The sequence below is a fragment of the Equus caballus genome, chromosome 22 (genome assembly GCF_041296265.1).
Source record: "Equus caballus isolate H_3958 breed thoroughbred chromosome 22, TB-T2T, whole genome shotgun sequence".
NCBI classification, from domain to species: Eukaryota; Metazoa; Chordata; class Mammalia; order Perissodactyla; family Equidae; genus Equus; species Equus caballus.
The window spans coordinates 26,402,162-26,424,120 of record NC_091705.1 but is presented as its reverse complement, the minus strand read 5'-3'; the positions used below and the strand labels follow the sequence as shown (position 1 = coordinate 26,424,120).

The 21,959-nt window shown below is 35.1% G+C and overlaps 1 protein-coding gene across 7 annotated transcripts in view; it reads right to left on the bottom strand.

Moving 5' to 3' along the window:
• ITCH (itchy E3 ubiquitin protein ligase) overlaps positions 1-21,959 on the bottom strand; it is a 109,332-nt gene that overhangs the window by 16,037 nt on the left and 71,336 nt on the right. For all 7 annotated transcript variants that reach the window (XM_005604581.4, XM_001916721.6, XM_005604582.4 and 4 more), the window contains 8 exons: positions 17,367-17,451; positions 13,308-13,436; positions 7,178-7,250; positions 6,219-6,290; positions 3,525-3,613; positions 1,636-1,795; positions 1,240-1,373; positions 773-913 (listed from right to left, as the gene is read on the bottom strand). In XM_005604581.4, coding sequence (XP_005604638.1) covers positions 773-913; positions 1,240-1,373; positions 1,636-1,795; positions 3,525-3,613; positions 6,219-6,290; positions 7,178-7,250; positions 13,308-13,436; positions 17,367-17,451 — 883 coding nt within the window. The remainder of the gene's footprint in view (positions 1-772; positions 914-1,239; positions 1,374-1,635; positions 1,796-3,524; positions 3,614-6,218; positions 6,291-7,177; positions 7,251-13,307; positions 13,437-17,366; positions 17,452-21,959) is intronic.

The following is a 21,959-nucleotide window of genomic DNA, read 5'->3' as shown; positions in this document are numbered from 1 at the left end:
ACCAGAAAGAGGGTATAAAACCCATTAGCACCCACTAGACTAATTGTTTGTAAGATTTAGTTTGAAATAACCTGTAGGATAGTCCCTCCATCCTGCTGCCTCCACAAGAATCTATCCCACCTCTCACTGTTTTGTTGCCAGACTTGTTGAAAGAGAAATTTAGATTGACTGTCTACTGAATTTAGTCCTTAATTTATTGTAATCTGGCTTCTACATCAACCACTTGACTGTAGTTCTAACTGTTCTCTTAAGGGTTATTATAACTTATTAGCCTCCACATCTTCTAAGGATTCCTCATGTTCTTTGGCTTCTGTAATGCAGGACACGGCAGAACAGGATATCAACTCTGTGCTGCCTGACAACACAGCACCATACACCATGGCTACTCTTCCCTATTTACTATTTGTGACTTGTGTTTTCCAGTCTCCATATTTCTGCTTAAAACTCTTGCTCTCATTTCTGCACAACTGAATTCTCCCCAACCTTCAAAGCTCAACTTAAATATTATCAGCTACTTACTCCATGATTACAACTAGATGAAACGATGTCTCCCTCCTTTGACTTCCCAAAGCATTTTCCCTGTTCCTCAACACACTTATAAGGTAGAAAGTATCAATCATGCCCTTATTAATACATAATCAGTTCTTATAGTAATTAGTAAGAAGGCAATTTTTTTTTTTAAATACTATCCACTAGTATTACTAGGTGATTATCAACATGCTGTAGTCCAACAGAAAGGCTAAACTATGTCAAAAGGAGCATTCTCTCTCACCTGATATATTCCTCTTTATTTTCTTCTGTTACAAGAATATTGCCGCCATTGGGTTTCAAATCATGACTCTTGATTTCACCTAAAATTTCTTTATCAACAGAGAAGTACATTTCCAAACCACATTCCTCAATATTGTTTTCTCTGCACAAATGAAATTAACACTATTGGTTACACTAATTCAATCATATAAAAGTTTTTAACTGAAGGACTACGTTCTTAATTACTATTAAACTACAAAATCAAAATAATAAGAAAACTGGAAGATTATGCTCCAAAGTCGTCATATTTTTGCCTAAGATCTTGGGTGCATTTCTGTAAGATTTATCATACTGAATAATGAGAGAGGTTTAACATAGACCATTTAAATTCAATAAACCAATTACATGCTTACAGTTTGGATAAGTTACCAATACCATAACGAAAGCACATAGACTATATTTTGATAAATTAAATGGAAACAAACTTACTTAACCCAGATGAGAGAATTGTAAAATTCTGGATCAATAGATTCTAAATCCTTTAGTCCAACTGGTTTGTTCAAGATACGCTTATAGAATGGCAAAGAAAAACCTGTGTCAATGAATTTCCCATGGAACAGAGCCTATGCAAGAAGAAAATAATACCATTTAAGATAATTTTATTATAATAGTCGTATTTCAGAATGTTAGATGAGTTCTTCATTAAAAAAAGGCTCCCTGGTCATATGATCTATTATGGTACGTTTCTGGGAAAAGGGCAAATATAACAAACCCAATCTTAGAAATGTCTCAGTGATGAGAAAATTTCAAATGAGAAAGTTAAAGAAACAATGCTTTAGTGTTGCTGAATTAGTGAAGTAAACACAGTTCCCCACCTGCACTTACCATGGCAATAAACCTGCCAATAAAACGAAAATATTTCAGGTGATCTGGATTGATGTAAGAAGCTGGGTTTATCTGCAAGCAGTAGTTATCCTTCCCTGCATATTCAAACAGGCAATACATTGGGTTCAACACCTCATGTGACAAAAGAAAGAACCATTCTCTGAAATCAAAAGAAAATTTAGGGTAAAAAATCTTGTAAGTAACCATGCCAACAAATCAAAGAGCAGTGCTACAAAGTTCTCAGGAATCTACACTCTTCAGCTGGTGATAGTTTTCTAATCCCATGTGGATTTTTACTGCTTCTTTTCAAACTGATATCTATTTTATAGAGATGATATTTACACACTGCTTATAATTATATTTCAAGGAATCTAAGACATCCTTGACTTTGATGAACCACTGACAAAATTTTTTCCAATTATGATACAATCCCAATTTCATAGATATTAAAATAAGAAAATGGTAGTCTTAGAATCAATGAAATACTATACATAGGCAAGCTTAAAATTCACTATTAACCCATGAGGTTAGAGCAGCTGAAACGAATCTAATATTATTACATCTATTACTAAGCCCCACAGTGATCCTGATCGAGTGCCACTGCTCCTAAATCTTAGATAAATATGAAAAACCTTCCAATTTCACAGAGGCAATATAACACTTAATTCAAGCTACTCATTCATTAGAAAAATGCTCCGAGAAGCTCTAATTCAAATGCTGTGAAAACACCAACCAATATTAATATAAGATTATGGTTACTATGTAACAAGGGTGGGTCTAGTAGAACAGCAGGCAGAGAGCATCTGGAGCAGTACATGTGATCTGAGCTGTGTCCGTGATTTCTTTTCCTATTAGTTCATGGCCTCTGGTGGTAATGCTGCTTATACTTTAATACTGCCAGTTGATTTTCTAATTAAGAATGAATGACTCCTTCTTCCTCAATTATCTTTAACTTGTAAAAAATTAAATGTTTCTATACATATTTATTATTTACCTGTGATTACTTCATACATTTTGAAATATGAACTTTGAAATACAACATAAGTAAAACCTACTAAAACGTAGCCACTGATTAGTATGCAAAGACTCAGGGTCTCAATTAAGTCATGAATAAATAGTATTTCGACTCTTCACAATAATCCTAGAAAAGCAGATATGACTATTCTTATTTTACAGATGAAGATATTTGCCCCAGTTTGTACTACTCAGTGCAGAAAAAGGATTCAAATGCATCTTGACTCCAAAGTCCTTGCCTTTCCATACTTCCACTGCTATGTAAACTTTTAACCTGATATGATATATTGTTATGGAATAAGCAAAGCAATTTCTTGCTTGAGTCTATCTTCTAGGGTTTGATTAGAAGCTCCAATATTAAGAAAGCAGAATTAAAAATTTCACCGCCTATTGTATACAGCCTTCTGTATCCTCATATTAATCGCAGTTGGGAAATGAATGACTATTATCTGTATCAGTAATCTGTGATGGGGAAAATGACCTGATCACTGTAGGGCCTTATATGTATTGTGGAACAGACATTAGGTGGTGGATTAAATACTGGCTTCTGGTTTGATAACGCAAAGCTTGCAACCAGGCTCTTTAAATTAGTTATGTGTCTTAACCTCATTATTACCTGTAAAATTCTATCTCACAGGTTTATCCTAAGGATTAAACGAGTGATGTGGGTGAAGTCCAATTAGCAGAACCTTAGAGAAAAAGTGCGGGATTAATGTTTATTGAAATTCTGTAGATGCAGCATAATAAAGGTACAATAATTTGCTACATTTCATTTTCCTGAAATAATAAGATTGAGAAAATAATACTTGCAAGCAAAGTGTAATGATACCTTTGGAGGAAAGGTACTAAGTTGTGAGTATTCATATTATCACTACCTTGCTACACCTCCATAATCTAAACCTTCTTCTCCTGGAAAAATCACCCACAAACGTCTTCGCAGATCTTGGGGACTGAAGCTCATTATCTACAAAACAATAAAGTAAAAGAATTGGTAAAAGCAGTTGTTGAAATACCAAACTACCACTTCCAGGTTTGAAATCTCCTTCATTATAGGTAACTTAAATTCTCCATAACACAGAATGGTGTTTGTTGTCTAGTCAACACCAAACATACAGAAAATACATTAAAGTTTCATAATATTTTATATATTATATGTATCTATATTTCTATATACTTTATACATATATAATTTTCTTTTAAACAATCCTACTATTGACATAAAGTTGGTTCTCTCACTTGCTTAGAGCAGAGTTAATTGTGAGCATAGTTAGAGGTTATATCCCCTTTTTTTGTTTGGTTTTGGTTTTGGTTTTGTTTGGGTAGGTCTGTGTTTGTTTTACAGCCAAAAGATACACTTAATAGCTACTTGGCTAACTTGGAAATGAAAACCAGTGGCTGCAGAGAGAATATACTTAACTTTGGAAACTCATTTCTCAGTTGAAACCTATAAATACCTGGAAAAACTACTCAAATTTTGCATCCTACTACAGTGGTTAATAAGATCATCTTCATATTTGAAGGACAGTACCATTATTGACCTACAATGGATAGGTCGTTTGGGTTCTTGCTTTGTAAAACTATTTAATTACTTTCCTGAAATTGGGCCAGTGGAACATTACAAATATTAATTACTCTTAGGAAAAAAACGACAGGGCCTGATGAGAGAGAAGTTCATACAATGCCTCTATTTCATGAAATGGTAAGACTGAATTCTTACATTTAAATATCCAGAGAGGCTCAGTAAGTAACCTGCTTATGCCAGGGTTCTCTTAGTTCCCACCAAACATGTATATCACTTTCATGAATTCATATCCCACTCAAACAAGAAAATCCCAGATGTAATAAAAAATTCAATGCTTACAACAAAATATTCTACAAATACTATAGGCTAGATATATAGCAATGCAAACGAGAGACGTTACAGGTTAAAAATTTTTGTTTGTTTGTTTGTTTCTTGTTCCCTCTGGCTATTCCTTGTCGCTGTGCTTGCTCTGGAAACCCTAGGCCGTCCCTGATCTCTCTTGCTGTTCTCCCTAAACTGAGACTGTTCCCTTAGGAAGTTCTGGTTGTTCCTTTGCCCTGTGTCTGATACCTGGGGATTCACTGTTCCCTGGAAAAAAATCTTTAAATAATATCCTTTAACAAATGTCTACTATGAAGGAAAAGAACCAAATTTTTCTCCTGCAATTTCTCCCATAAATAGTTGTGCTATGTTAACAAAAACACTTACTACCCAAAACAACTTTATCCAACAGTTATGAAGAAAATCTGATACTAATTTTGCTATCAGATTTGTCACTCTTCAAAGCAATCAAATTTTTCTCAAGTTTTTATTCCACACTTATTTGATGGATGTCAAATCTAGATGACAATTTTAAACAACTGTTTTAGTACCATCTGGTCTGTCATTCTGCAAAAACCTTTAGGTTTCAAAGTCAAAAGATAAAGGGACATTTAATCACGTTTTGCATCTTTTCACAGCACTACTACTTGCAAGCTATGTTCAAAGAAACTGGTCCACCAGCGACTACACAGTGGTTATGAATATGAAAATTAGAAATAGCTAACGACTAGGGTGGGGAATGGCCTTGGAGACTTACATCAGATCAAGGGAATGACTCATAATTCTCTAAATGGCCTTAGTCAAGCTCTGCTGCTAAAAAGCTATCTGCTCCTACTTAGCAGGATGCCAACTGGCTTTTCCCTTCAATGTTAATAACTGAGGTTCCATTAGGAAACGAACATAACTGTTTTTGAAAGCAAGTAGCCAGCTACGTCAACTATCTCAGACAATCTCTTTTCCCTTTGCATTCAGTTTGGCACTTCTTGAAGCTGTAGCTACCACAATTATTGTAGGGACTTTATAATAAAGACAATAAAACAAGGACTAACTGGATGTTTTCATTTTAAGACATTTTTTCACTGGTCATTTTAATCTTCCCTATAACAAAATTAGTTAACATTTAGTTGCAGTTGATTGGTAAATAAAGTTGCAAAACAAAGGTAAGCAGTAAATTAACTCAGGTTCTGAGGACAACTAGAAAAACTGGTTGACTATTTCTGAAAACATATCTTGTTTTAGATATTGTCACCAATGACCAATTACGTTCTTTCCTACATAAATTTTTTTTAATTATAGGAGTAACATATACTTATTGTAAAAATGTAAGTAATACAGAAGTATAAAAGTCTTCCCCTCTCCTCTTCTACCCATCCAACGTTCATATGGATATTTCTAGACTCTTGTCTACCAAAAGCATATTTTCTTACTTAAATATCTATTTCAAATCAAACACTTAGCTTATAAATGGAAACCTGAAACTCACTAATCACTTTAAGTTACTCTGACACTTCAAAAGCACAAAATACACACATACAAAAGTACACATACAAAACTATCTCCATGTTCCTAAATTTTAAGTACTAAGGTAGCTGGCATGAGATTAGACTTAAAAATTCAAGGACTCCAACTCAAAAAGTTCCAAACTATTTAGATTAAACTGCCAGCACCAAAAGGTGGTTTTAGATTGGCAGCCAGGAGGCAAACTATTGAGTGGATGAAACAATACCTGCTGAAAGGAATCCTCAAACAATGTTTTTCTTGTCACTGTAATCTTTATGTGCTGTGGCATGGTCAGTTGCTGAAATACAAGAATGACTTAAGTCAACTCTCACCATTAAAATGGCCTATCAAGAAACCAAAAAAGTAAAGTTTTATTTACTTTAATCTTTGCTTACAGAAACAAGTAGACTATGAATATGAATTTATATTCAATAATGTTTAACCATGCATTTGTGAGCATTCATGATAATTATAGATCATTTGATATATAAGATCAATTATAGATAATTTGAAATATAAGAAAGAGAAGAAAACAAGATTTTATATGCACAGTGCTTACTTAATGAGTCAACTCAATCTTTACTTAATTTATTTTCAAAAAGCTAATTCAAATTCTTTTTGCTGCCTAGGCCCAGTTAATTACAGGAGTTTGAAATTTAAAAAATATTCATCTTAGTAACACTGTGACTAGTGCATTCATTTTATTTATTACCCATAAAGAAATCATTAATTCAGTAAATATTTATACATCAAAAGTACTTGATCACATCTGGGAAAAATACTCTGAATATAATCATATATATGTATGTATCTATCAAAGTGATACATATATATATGTATTTATCAAAGTCATTTATATCAAATGCCACATAAAACAGGCTGGTTACAATTTATACATCAGAAAATGTTTTAACTCATTTGTTTGAAGAGTTGTGCAATTTGAAAGTAATGGGTATTAGAAAGAGTAGCAATATTTTCTTATCCAAATGGTTTGAAAATTATTCTTTTAGACAACTGAAGCCACAAATTATCTGATAAATCTATTTCTTTGCCCTAAAAGTAGGCGAGATTCCAATGCTTCCCATTTTAGCTGTTTTTCTATGGGTTATTTTCACAACCACTGACTGTGTAATATAAGCAACAAACAAAGGAAAGGGAGTACAGAAATACAGTCCTGATACTAACCTGACACCAGAACCGGAAATACTGAACCTTTGCCTTGAAGTCTCGTACATAGGCTATCTGGGGTCCATTGTCTCTAAGGAAGAATGTTAATATGACATATACAGCTGCATGTAAGATAAAATATTGAAGGAAAGCAAAATACCACACCCCCTCAGTACTTTACAGTCAAATAGAAAAATATCCTAGTACAGTAGACTCCTTAATACCACTTTAAAAAAATATATATTTCCCAAGACTATTTTTAAGTAAGAGACAGAAATAAAATTTGGCCTTTTTAAAGCCACTGTTGTATGATTTTCTCTTATATAAACCAAATCAGTCTAACAGGGCTGGGTAAAGGAGGTTTTATCTGAGAATGTTGTCTAGCCTCAAATCAATTCTCTCTTTCTCTCCCCCTCTGTCTCTCTCTCTCTCTCTTAAATTAGACTTGATATTTACCTGGGCAGACAACTATCTTGGATAAAGATTACATTTCAAAGTGTGGCTGTGTGACTTAACTATGGCTAATGAGCTGTAAGTGGAAATGCTGTATAGGACTTCCAGGAAGGCTCTTTTATAGAGAGCTGACATAGCTGAAAAGAGATTTTTTTCTCTTTCCAATTTGCTCTTCCTCCATATTCCAGCCTGAAGTGTGACTATAATAGCTGAAGTTTCATCAGTTATCACAAACTATGATGTGACCTTGAGGTCTGGGCTGGTAGACAGAAAGAAAGAAGTCTAGATCACGGATGCCACCATAAGCCTTTCAAGCTAGCCCTGAACTTCATATCACTGAATTATGTGCTTTTTCTTCTAGATTATTTTTAATTTCATTTTTTAAATGTATAAAGTAGAAATATAATTGATTCTGTTTCTGGCAACACTGTTAAATTCACTTACTAGTTCTAGTAGTTTTTTCTAGATTCCATATGATTTTCTATATATATAACTATATTATCTGTGTGGAAAAAAAGAGTTTTATTTCTTCCTTTCCAATCTATATATCTCTTATTTCTTTCTCTTATCTCTTCGGACTACCAATACAATGTTGAAAGGAAGTAGTGACAGTAGATATCCTTGTCTTGTTCTTGATCTTGAGGTATTTCATCGTTAAGTATTGATGTTGGTTTGTAAGTCTTTCATAAATACTATTTTTCAGGTAAGAAAGTTTCCAAGGTAGCTGAGAGTTTATCATAAACTTGCATTGTATTTTGTCAAGTGCTTTCTTTTCTTGAGGAAGATTAGCCCTGAGCTAACATCCACTGCCAATCCTCCTCTTTTTGCTGAAGAAGATTGGCCCTGAGCTAACACCTGTGCCCATCTTCCTCTACTTTACATGTGGGACACCTGCCATAGCATGGCCTGATAAGCAGTGCACAGGTCTGTGCCCAGGATCCGAACTGGCAAACCCCGGCTGCCAAAGTGGACTGCAGGAACCTAACTGCTACGCCAATAGGCCAACCCCTTGTCAAGTGCTTTCTTGAAATGATCATGATTTATTGCCTTTAATCTGTTAATATGGTGAATTACATTGATGGATTTTTGTATATTAAACCAATCTTGCATTCCTGGGATAAACTCCACATGATGATAGTATAATATCCATTTCCTATCTTGGATTTAATTTGCCACTGTTTTGTTAAAGATTTTTACACCTATGTTCATAGAAATATTAGTCAATAAGTTTCTTCTACTTTTCTTGTCTGATTTTTGTATCAGGGTTATAGGAGCCTCATAAAATGAGTTGGGAAGTGTTCCCATCTCTCATATGTGATGAAAGAATTTAAACAGGATTGATATTATTTATTACTTATAATTTTGATAAAATTTACCAGTGAGGCCATCTAGGCCAGAATTTTGTTTATGGGAAATTGCTGAATTATGAATTCAATTTCTTTACCAGACACAGGGCTATTTAGATTTCCCGTTTCTTGTTGTGTTCACCTTCGTGACTTGTCTTTTTCAAGAAATTTGTCCATTTGATCTAAAACGTCAAATTCATTGGCATAAAGCTGTTCAAAATATACACCTTACTATCTTTTAATGTGTGTAGGATATGTAGTGATAGCCTTCTTTTACTTTCATATTAGTATTTGTGTTTTCTTTTTTTCCCTCTCAGGTTTACTAGGGATTATCAATATTATTAATCTTTTTCAAAGATCCAACTTCTAGCTTTGATTTCTCTGTTGTTTCATTTCCATTTCTCTGATTTCTCCTTTTAGGCTTATTTCCTTCCTTGTGCTTATTTTGGGTTTAAGTAACTTTTCTTTTTCTTGTTTTTCAAGGTGGAAGCAGGGATCATTGATTTTATACGTTTCTTATTTTCTAATCTAGTTCTTTAAAGCAACACATTTTCCTCTAAAGACTACTTTTGTTAAACCCCACAAATTGTGATATGTTGTGTTTTTATTATCAAGTACAAAATATTTCCTAATTTCTCATGACTTCTTTGAGCCATGATTATACAGTAGTCTGCTGTTTAAATCCCATTGGACTTTTTTCTTTTTGCTGAGGAAATGAGGAAACATTGCCCTAAGCTAACATCTGTTGCCAATCTTCCTATATTTTGTGTGTGGGTCGCCACAACAGCATGGTCACCAATGAATGGTGTAGGTCTGCGACTGAGAACTGAACCTGGTCTGCCAAAGCACAGCATGCCAAATTTAACCACTAGGCCACAGGGCTGGCCCCTACTTGACTATTTTTTAATGTTGGAGAGAAATATCCTTCTGCCTTATATAAGCCACTATTGTTTTGGGGTTTTCTGTTATTATGTACCCTTAACTGTAACTAAAATGAATGATACGACAGTACCTATTTATAATTTATTTCAATATCTAAATAATTTCTAATTACATTGATACCTAATTGCCCTGAATTCCTAGTTTCTGCTTTAAACATGAACGCTTTTAATATGCAGAAAGTATAAAATTAAAAAGTAATGAGGCCAGCATTGCACTGATATCAAAGCCAGACAAAGACAATACAAGAAAATTACAGACCGCTATCTCTTATGAACACTGATGCAAGAATCCTCAACAAAATACTAGCAAATTGAATACAGCAGTATATTAAAAGTATTAATATTTTAATTCTTTTGACCAAGTGGGATTTATTCTTGAAATGCAAGGATGGTTCAACACATGAAAAGTCATATAATACACTACACATTAAAAACAAAGGGGAAAAAAACCACATGATCATCTCAATTGACACAAAAAAATTTGACAAAATTAGGGCCGGCCCAGTCACGCAGCGGTTAAGTGTGCACCTTCTGCTTCTTGGCGGCCTGGGGTTCATCAGTTCAGATCCCAGGTGAGGACATGGCACTGCTTGGCAAAAGCCAGGCTGTGGGAGGCGTCCCACGTATAAAGTACAGGAAGATGGGCATGGATGTTAGCTCAGGGCCAGTCTTCCTCAGCAAAAAGAGGAGGATTGGCAGTAGTTAGCTCAGGGCTAATCTTCCTCAAAAAAAAAAAAAAATTTTTAAAAAATTTGCCAAAATTCAACATCCTTTTATGATAAAAAAAAAAACGCAACAAACTAGGACTAGAAGGAAACTACCTCAACATAATAAAGGCCGTATATGAAAATTCCACAGCTCACATCACATTCAACAGTCAAAGAATGAAAACTTTCCCTCTAAGATCAGGAAACAAGGCAAGGATGCCTGCTTTCACTACATCTGTTCAACATAGTATTGGAAGTTCTAGCCAGAGCAACCAGGCAAGAAAAAGAAATAAAAGGCATACAAATTGGAAAGAAAAAAGTAAAAGTTACCTCTGTTTGAAGATGGTATAATCTTATATACAGAAAACCCTAAAGATTCCAGACCAAAAAAACTGTTAGAATAAGTAAATTCAGCAAAGTGGGATACAAAACAACACACAAAAATCAGTTGCATTTCTATACACAAATAATCAACAATCTGAAAAGGATTAAGAAAATAATTCCATTTACAAATAACATCAAAAACAACAACAAATTAGGATTTACTTTTAACCAAGGGAGTAGACTTGCACACTGAAAACTAGAAAACAGTGCTGAAAGAAATTAAAGACAAATAAATGTATAAATGTAAAGACAGCCTATGTTCATGGATTAGAAAACTTAATATTGTTAAAACGCCAATACTAACCGAAGCAAAGTACAGATTCAATGTAATCCCTATCAAAATCCCAATGACTTTTTTTGCAGATATAGAAAAATCCATCCTAAAATTCATATGGAATCTCAAGGGACCCTGAAAAGCCAAAGCAATCTTGAAAGAGAACAAAGTTGGAGGATTCATATTTCCTGATTTCAAAATTTAGTAAAAGCTACAGTAATCAAAACACTGTGGTACTGGAAGAAAGAGAGACATATAGAACAATCAAAATAGAAAGCCCAGAAATAAACTCTCAAATATATGGTCAAATGATTTTTCGACAAGGGTACCAAGACCATCCAACGCAGAAAGGACAGTCTTTTCAACCAATGGTGCTGTGAAAACTAGATATCCACTTGGAAAATAATGAAGTTGGACCTTTACCTAACACCATTTGCAAAAATTAACTAAAAATAGATCCAAGACCTAAAAGTTAAGAACTAAAGCTATAAAACTCTTAGGCTACACACAGAATGGGAGAAAAGTATGTACAAATCACATATCTGATACGAGGTTAATATCCAGAATATATAGAGAACTTCTGAAACTCAACAACAACAAAAAAACCCAATTCAAAAATAGACAAAGGACTCGAATAGACATTTCTTCAAAGAATATATACAAATGGTCAATAAGCACATGAAAAGATGCTCAACATCATGAATCATTAGAGGAATACAAATAAAAACCACAACGAGATGTAACTTCATACCCATTAGGATGGCACAATAAAAACAAAAACAAAAAAGAAAGCAACAACCGTAGGTGTGGATGTGGAAAAACTGGAAACCATGTGCACTGCTGGTGGGAACGTAAAATAGTGTACCCACTGTGGAAAACAGTATGGCAGTGCCTGAAAACACAGAATTACCATTTGATCCAGCAATTCCACTTCTGAGTGTATACACAAAAGAACTGAAAGCAAGTATGTGAACAGATATTTGTACACTCATGTTCATAGCAGCATTACTCACAATAGCCAAAAGGCGGAAACAACCCAAATGTCCATGAACAGACGTATAAACAAAATGTAATATATATACACAATGGACTATTACTAAGCCTTGAAAAGGAATGAAATTCTGATACAAGCTACAACATGGATGAACCTAGGAGACATGATGCTAAGTGAAATAAGCCAGTCACAAAGGACAAATATTATACGATTCCACTTACATGCGTAGTCAAATTCATAGAGACAGAAAATAGAACAGTAATTATCAGTGGCTGGGAGGAGAAGGGGGATTGGAGAGTTATTGTTTGATGGGTACAGAGTTTCAGTATGGGATGTTAAAGTTCTGGAGATGGATGGTGGTGATCGTTGCACAACAGTGGGAATGTACTTAATGCCACTGAACTGTACAAATGGTTAAAATGATAAAGTTTGTTATGTATATTTTACCACTATAAAAAAAATCCTAAACAAAACATTAAGCTAATCCACAAAACACAAAGTTACTTTCAAAAATGGAAAAGAAAAAGTCATGGGAGCTTTTAAGTTAAGTAATGGAAATGAAAGAAAGCAGGTATCAGAAATCAGGGATTAGTGGGCAGTACTGCACTGATAATTTCTAAATAGTCTCAATTAGTGCTATGTGAACAGATGGTAACAAATATGAAGAGTCTCTAGGAGAAAATATTCAAAAAGGTAATGGAAATGTAAAATATTTAGTGAACAGAGACCTATGGGCAAGCCAACTCAAGAAATAGTAAGAATTGCACTCCTTGCTAATTCATATCTTTATGTTAAGATTTTAGGAATCAGTTTTACTTTTTAAATTTTTTTTCAGGAAAATTAGCCCTGAGCTAACATCTGTGCCCATCTTCCTCTATTTTATGTGGGATGCCTGCGACAGCATGGCTTGACAAGTGGTGTGTAAGCCCACACCCGGAATCTGAACCAGTGAACCCCAAGCCACCGAAGCGGAACGTGCAAAGTTAACCTCCATACCACCGGGCCGGCCCCCAGTTTTACTTTTAATCTACAATGTTTAGAAAACTTACAGGGCAGATTTTCCAGTGCGGGGATCTATATAGGTGGTTGTTCTTCTATTGTGGTCCACAAAATATGGAATTCCATCCACTGTGAATCTCATTTCCCAGCCTTCAGGTAAGGGCTTTTCATTTAGTTGACTATAAAACATAAGGAAAAATATAAACAAATAAAAAAATGTTAAAGAGTTGCTTATTTGCCAAGTACAGAAATTAAAAATACCCATAAATGCAGCAGAAATTTTCTAGGAAACCATTTAAATTTAGTATTTCCAGTTGTTTACTAGACCTCTCTATCTAGATATCCTACAAGCATGTTAAACATGTCAACAGGGGGCCAGCCCCGTGGCCGAGTGGTTAAGTTCACATGCTCTGCTACGGCGGCCCAGGGTTTTGCCGGTTTGGATCCTGGGCACGGACATGGCACCACTTGTCAGGTCATGCTGAGGTGGCATCCCACGTGCCACAACTAGAAGGATCCACAACTAAAAACATACAACTATGCACCGGGGGCGTTTGGGGAGAAAAAGGAAAAATAAAATCTTTTAAAAAACCCCAACAGGTCCATCAACCACCACTCAAGTCTTCTCCCATCTACTTGGCCTGTATTCCTCATCTACGTAATAACACATCTAAACATCTTATGTTAACCAAGTTCTGCCCATTCTGCCTTAGAAGTCTTCATGTTCTTCAGTGTTCTCAGTCACCAGCACCATCCTTATTCTGGCTTTATTCAGCTCTCTTCTAAACTTTCACAACAGCCACTTAACTGGTTTTCCTGCATCTAGTATCACTCTAGTCCTACACTCTGATATTTCATATTGCTGATAGAGTACTAAAATAGTGATCTGATCAAATTCTCTCCTTAAAGTGATAACACTGCTCACCACTACCAATGATAAGATCTAAACTCCTCCACCAGGCACTCACTCTGCCTCTATACTCCACCCTCAATGTTCCCTTTCAGATTTATCTCTGCACTCTACCTCCAACTCCCTTCCATGAACCCTGTGACTTCATAGTGTATGGCTATTCACCATTTCCCTAAACAAGATATGATCTGCCACACCTTCAAGTGAAGATTCTCCCATTGTCCAGAATCTCTATTATTCCTCTGTTAAGGCAACTCAAATGTTCTTTATGAAATATTCATACTCACTTCTTTAATACCTATCTTTAGACCTTGCTTAATCTCTCTAAACGTGTTTCTTTGCCTATAAAATAGAGATAACAATGTCTAGGTAATAAAACTATATGAGGAATAAATGAGAGAACACAAGTAAAAAGCTTAGCACATAGTAAGCCCTCAAACTGTAACTATTATTACTCTTCCTACTATATACTGATCATTCTCCTCAGGTCCCTCAAAGTACTTCCTTCATAATGCTAGCACAGCATTTACCAAGAATTTCACCATGTGTGTCTGGCAATAACTTCCCACTCTACAAATATTACATGAATTTTAAAACAAGAACTAGATTTTAAGGCAGTAGTGACTAACATAAATGAACTAATTTTAATCTGTTACATATTAATTGAGGCATGCATAAATTTCAAAACTGCTTACCATGAACCTAAGAAATTTATTTTTACATTTCAAAATGTTACACTACAATGAGTACAGAACTATTGAACACTCCTTTGCAATTTTTGTTTGTGTATTCTGCCATGACAGCCAGTCTTTTTAGTTTTATCCATATTTGCCAGTTCATTTTCCCTATTCTACAGCCTTAATTTTTTCATTCGGTGAGTTTGGTGAGAGAGAGAGAACAATGGAAATGTTCAAAAGGAAGAAAGAGTATCGTTGGAGGCATTTAAGTTCACTGTTTTAGAGAGCCACCATTGCTGACAGGAATGTCATTTTCCTCAAGTGTACTTCAGAAAAACAAAAGGCTGAGAACCATTGCATAAAACAGTATTTATAAACTATGTCAAAAGGTTAAGAACATTTCACTGTATTCACAGAACTGAATACAAATGTTGGATAAAATATGCTACCAAAAGTTTTTAAAAGATAACACTTCTCATTTGTTGTAATTATATTTGCAAGACAGGCTCAGTAACAAGTTGTTTTCTTGAAAACAAAACAAATTGGATAGAACTGGGTCATTTGTATTATTTATTAAAATATGATTCTAATTTTAACTCTGAAACTTTAAAGTTCACAGGGGAACAAAAAAAATGGGAGTAAATTACAGAAAGGTAACATGGTCTATTCTATCCTTAGAGATAGAACTTTAAAGAGGCCTTAGAAATACTACTTTTGAAATTCTTAACTCTTCCTTTTTGGGAAATTGAATATATTTAAGTTAGATACCATAACTCCATAAAAAATGTTGTGATGTGTTGGTATCCAGAAACAGATTTTAAATTTAAAGCATATCGTTAGAAGAGAGGTTCTTAAAACTCTGAGCCATGAAATATGTGAAGAATTAGTCATACCTGAAGAGAAGTTTGGCCTTTGCCCTTGGTTCCTGGGAGGTGATCATTAGGCTTCTAGAATGTCCTGCCTGTCAGGAGTATCCATGTTTGCTTGGGGGCTTTGAACACCAAACAGTCAACAATGTGATTTATGATGGAGGCTTAGGACCTGCTGTATCAGTTCTGACTTCTGGAGTAACTGGAAACTAAAGGCATTAGCCCCAACTCTGGGGAAGGGCTGGAGACTAAAGGTTAGCCACACAGGCAGTACATGATGGAGTCCCAATAAAAATTCTGCATACCAGAGACTGGCAATACTCCATGCATACTGTTCCACATCAATTCTGTGTATTTGGAACCCTCTCAGACTGCTCTACACATTTCTTGCTTCTAATTTGTATCCCTTTCCCTATAATACACATGACTGTGAAGATAATGGGTTTCAGTGAATTCTAGTCTCTCTGGTGAGTTATCAAATCTGAAAGTGGTTGTGGGGACCCTCGAATTTGTAGCCAGTTGGTCTGAAGTGAGGGCAATCTAGTGGATTGTGCTCTCTGTGCTCTATGGCTTGCCCAATTCCTTACAGAATGGAACTCTCTGGCAGCCTGACACCTGCATCGTATTACATATTGTTACATATTGTTATGGGCTAAATTGTGACTTCTGCAAATTCATAAGTTGAAGTCCTAACCCTCAGTACCTCAGAATGTGATCTTTTAGGGTCACTGCAGATATAATTAGTTAAGATGAGATCATGATGACAGTGGGCCATTAATCCAATATGACTGGTGTCCTTATAAAAAGGGGAAATTTGGACACTGAGACATGTACACAGCAAGAATGCCATGTGAAGACTGGAGTTTTGCTGTCACAAGCCAAAGAACTACCAGAGAGGTTAGGAGAGAGGCCTGGAACAGATCCTTCCCTAGTGCCTTCAGAGGGAGCACAGCCCTGAAAACATCTTCATCTCAGACTTCTAGTCTCCTGAACTATGAGACAAATGTCTGTTGTTCTAAGCCAATTTGTAGTACTTTGTAAGGCAGCCCTAGCAAACTAATACATACACTATTACATAATGTTACAAAGAAAAACAATTATATATACAGTTATCAAAACATTAAAAAGACAACTGATAATAATGTGTTTCTGTTACTATATTAACTAGCAAGTGCTTGTAATGAAGTGTATAAACAATATTTTCAGATATCTACAACTGCAGAATGATGTGGTTGTAGCTTACAATGATAATGGAAGGAAACACTCAATTTCAAGTAAAGGTTAGTGAAATTGAATATGTATGTTTTCCCACTAAGTCATATACTCCTTGAATTTTATCCAGTGATCCCAGGTTGCAAAATCCACTTTAGAATTACTAATCTGGTCTTACTAATAATAAATAGGTATTTTTGAATATATAAGTGTAATTGCATATACCAATGAGGTTTTTTTCCCCCCTATACTCTCAAGAAACCCAAATCCATTATATGAAAGTAACAGTAACAATTTTTTCTCTTTTTAATGTATATGGTTGATTAATGTTTAAGGCCTTTGGGAAAGAATATGTAACTTTTATTTTTTTTCATAACTGAGTCAGAAATAGGGTACAATCTTTAAGAGGTTATCTATACACTAGTAACTGAAAGTTCTTACCCTTGACTTCTGGGATCTTCCCATTGTGTAATACGAGTATTGTGGTTGACAAAATATACTCTACCATTGCTGTCCGTTCTCTTCTCTTAAAAAAAAGAAAAGAAATTCAAAACATTAGAATTGGTGTAGTCTTGTTCCTCAAACTAAAATAAAATAAGATGAACTGAATTTGCCAATTTCTTACTGCATTGTTGATTTTGTCGATTTTAAATCACAACTTTAAACTAAAACTAAACTAAAAAGTTTTAATTTCTTCTTTCATTATTAAATTCACATATTTACTAAGGTTACAAAAAATCAGTATATCCTAGAAGCTAAATAGACTTAATGGCAATGTTCTGCCCACAGGATCTTTCTGCTCAATCCAGCCAAAAGCAGCAAGAATAATTAACTGTTTTAACTTTACATACATGATCTTATTTTATCTTTAACAGTCCCTTGGGTAGGTGGTTTTAATTTATCTTCAAGATAAGGAAACTCAGACAGGTTAAGTGATCTGCCCAAAATCTCAGAATTAAGTAGCAGTGACAGGATGGAAACTCAGGTCTCCAATCAGGGATTTTTTCATACTACACTATCTCATTTCTAAAAATATAATGGAGGGATATAACTTAATTGTTTCTTTCTTACATGTTAGGCATTATTCTACTAGAGAAGACTGTTTCAAAATATATCCTGTTCCTTAACATGCTCAGTTCCTAAATCCTAAATATCTATAGTAACTTTCTACACAAGAGCTGGGCAGCAGGGCTCAGTTCTTTAATTTACTTCATCTGTGGCTGCTGTTTATTTCCTCACTTGTCTCTCGTCTTAGGATTCTAGTTTTCTTGTCCCCACTCTACAAAATTTCCCCTGCTTCCCTGAACTTTGTCATTAAGGTTTAGAAGACATGTGGATGTGACTGTCTTTTAATAACCAAAAAGTTTTGAAATTTTAATATTAAGTTGTTGTTTTGAACTATTGACTTCTCTGCTCTATTACCAATTAATTCTTCAAAAGATAGGTCTCTTCCTGTATCTAAATTTAATTTGGCCAAGATGTCTCAAAATGAATAATTGGAAGTATTAAAGAGTAATGGATTTCAACTTTTTTAAAAGCACAGTTTCTAAAAATTAGCAATTTTCAAACAAAATTTTAAGATTAATTCCATACTGATAAAGTCAATTTTTATTTCATATGGTTTGAAAAGTTGGCATCTATTTTTCAAATAACATTTATTTAGATCCTTTGGATCTTTTTTCAAGCAAGATATTGCAGGATGAGTCTTGCAATAGCTTTGTCAAGTTGTTATTTGGTCACATTTAACTTTATCTCCAGCACTGATTCCACGATTTCAAGTAGCAGTGATGATATGAGGGGTTAGAAGTGATATACTGGTGAGTATCATGAATCTGCTCCTGACATCTCAGCTACTTTCTACATCAGCTGAGCCTAAAATGGAAATAGAAGTCCAAGTGTGCATAATATACAGAAAAATGGGACTCTACATCTTGTGACACACTGAATGTTAAGACTGGCTTCACTGCTTATGGCATCTTGAGTGTGGAAACATGTAACCAACTTTAAGGTTGTCTCTGAGGCAAAAAGAAGGAACCACAGTGCTACAGCTGGCTACATGATAACAAAGTAAGTTAATGTTCTTAGCCATCACATTAAATGTAAATTTTTAAATATATTTGCAGAATGTGTAAGTTTCTTGTATCCAAATAATTTTTTAAAAGTAACTTCTATAATCTAAAAATAATACCCTAAGTATATAGCTGAGCATATACTCATCTTTTATCTGCCATTTAAGTTCAGATTTCAGGGCCAGAGAGTTTCTCTTCAAAAGCTAACATGAGGCAAGATAAAGTTAATAGAAAACTTATTTCCTGTCTATGTTCTAAGTATATACTGCTGATATCAGCATTTCTTGGAAGAGGCTGTGAAAAACAAAATTTGAAAGGCGGATGCCCTTGCAAACTGAAAACTCATCTGCTTAGTAAGAGGAAGTACTGTGGCTGTAGAGCTGATTTCTTACTTTGTTGGAAAAAATCACATGACAAACAATACTGAAATTACAGAACACCAAACCTGAATGCACATCAGAGCACTTCCTGACTTGAATAAAACAGTAAAAAACAGAAGCTTCTTGCTATTCTATGTATTCTTTCATAACAACTCTGAAAATGAGTAAATATCTTTATACTTGATGAGTAAAACCAGCTATACAAAGCCCTATTAGGCTACATTGTTGAACCAAAAGCATTCTTTGTTCTCCAGCTTCTGTACCTTGCATGTATTAATATTCTCCACTGTCAGTGTGTAAGGTGGTAATGTTTAGTCCTAGCATATGAAAGTCTGAAAGACTGAAGAAGTTGGATTTAAATATATATGGTGTCACAAAAATGCTGCTGCAATTTCAGAATGTAAACACAGGCTATAAACTGGGATTTTAAATCCTGAGGGTATGTCAGCTGAGTGTCATCTTTTACAGTACCAGTATTGTCACTGGTTCCACAAATAAGGCATACGCCCCAAAGGCAGAGAATCATAAAGCAATGCTCAGTCTGAGTAACAGGATGACCAAGAACTCATTTGGGACGGGGGTTACACTTCAACTTCAGGAGTGTGAAACCTAAAAATCAGTAGAATTTAAAGTAAGCAAGGCAAGATTCTGATAACCTATGAATAAGCTGGGATTGGGACTTCAGAGACAGTATTTTAGGGAGGTGCTGATGGCTAAAGCAATAATAAGGAAGCTCTTGATGATGAGGATAATGATAAATATAGAAGGTTAGAACCAGTTTGCAGGGAAAGCTTTTCGAGTAAAGTCAACATAGGCTGCAATTCGTGCTTCTATGAGCAAGAGGCCATTTTTCTTATAGCTGCTCTGGAGAAGGAGTAAAATGGGCTGTGTTTCTGACAAAAGCCAATTGCATCGTGATTTTTCTGCAATAAAATTAAGAGGATAAATACATGACCTTTCAGATATATCCTTTCAGTGCATCAATTTATCCACTCTAACATGGACATACGAAAACTCTAGAAATAAAGCTGAGAAAACCGTCCATGTCTGGGAAAGCAATACGACAGGTCTGGTTCAAAATGCCTCTTAAGAGCAACATCCCCTCTTCTAAAGCAGTTCAGACCAACTATACATTGTCCACTCCGAGGTTCTAGTAGAGCCAAGACTCCTTACTAGAGAGCCAGGCTTTGGTGAAGACAGAAATTCACAACTTTCATATACCCTCCCTTGGTTACAAGCTAGTAACAATAACAGTTATAAATACAACCTATTACATTTTTCCCTCTTTGACTCACAGGAGTGTTAAGTATAAACAACCTTAAGAACAACGGGGTTTCTCAAAGGCAGGCTTACACAGCCAATATCATTTATTGCCTAGATTCATGCGATCTTGATCCATCAATTTTTTTCTCCATTCCTTAAAGAAGTAATGCTAGAGCAATGTATCTTGAGGATTGATGCCTCCCAACAAGACTATCTAGAAATATCACTTTCTGAATTTACCCCAATGTTATGAAATATCTGCAGCTCTTGAAGATAAAACTTCAACTGGTTCCATAACTGGCTTTCCTTTGCTGTTTTCCACTTTCTATATTCTCTTTGGCTTTCATGCAAAACTATTTCTACACTGCCATGTTTATTCTGGAAACTTGCTACAGTGCTATGACTTATATAATGCTATAAAACCAAATTCTGAGAGGGTAGGCCCACCAATAACCAAGGTACCAAAAGTACTTGATAACAGAGCATAATCTTGTGCTTCATGGTGTAGGGCACAAAGTCACTACTCTAACACGTTCCCCCTTCTACTGTTCTTTCATATAACATCAACTCAACCAAACTCCTAACTGTGTTTTGGAAGCACCAAAGTGATCAAAATTTGTTTTTAAGTTTTTTATTTTAAAATAATTATTACTCACAGGATGTTGCAAAAATCATTCAAATAATCTCACATACCCTTCAACTAGTTTCCCCAATGGTAACATCTCACATAGCTATACTATAGTATCAAAATCAGAAAACTGACACTAGTACATTACTGTTAACTATAGACTTTATTCAATATGCATGAATTCTTAAAGCTGAATTCATTTATGTGAATGTATAGTTCTACACACTTTTATCCCATGTATAGATTGTGTAATCACCACCACGGTCAAGATACAGAACTGTTCCACCACCACATAAGAACCACTTCTGTGGGGCTGGCCCCATGGCCAAGTGGTTAAGTTCGCATGCTCTGCTTCAGTGGCCCGGGGTTCGCCAGTTTGGATCTTCGGCACAGACCTATGCACTGCTCATCAAGCCATGCTGTGGTGGCATCCCATGTAGAAGAGCTAGAGTGACTTACAACTAGGATATACAACTATGCACTGGGGCTTTGGAGAGAAAAAAAGAAAAGGGAGGACTGGCAACAGAGGTTAGCTCAAGGCCAATCTTCCTCACCAAAAATTCATTAAAAAAAAAAAAAGAACCACTTCTGTTACCTCCTGTATTTGCACCCACCTACCACTGGCTCTGTCTCCTGGCAACTATTACTGTTTCCCATCTGTATAGTTTTGTCATTTTGAGAATGTTATATAAGT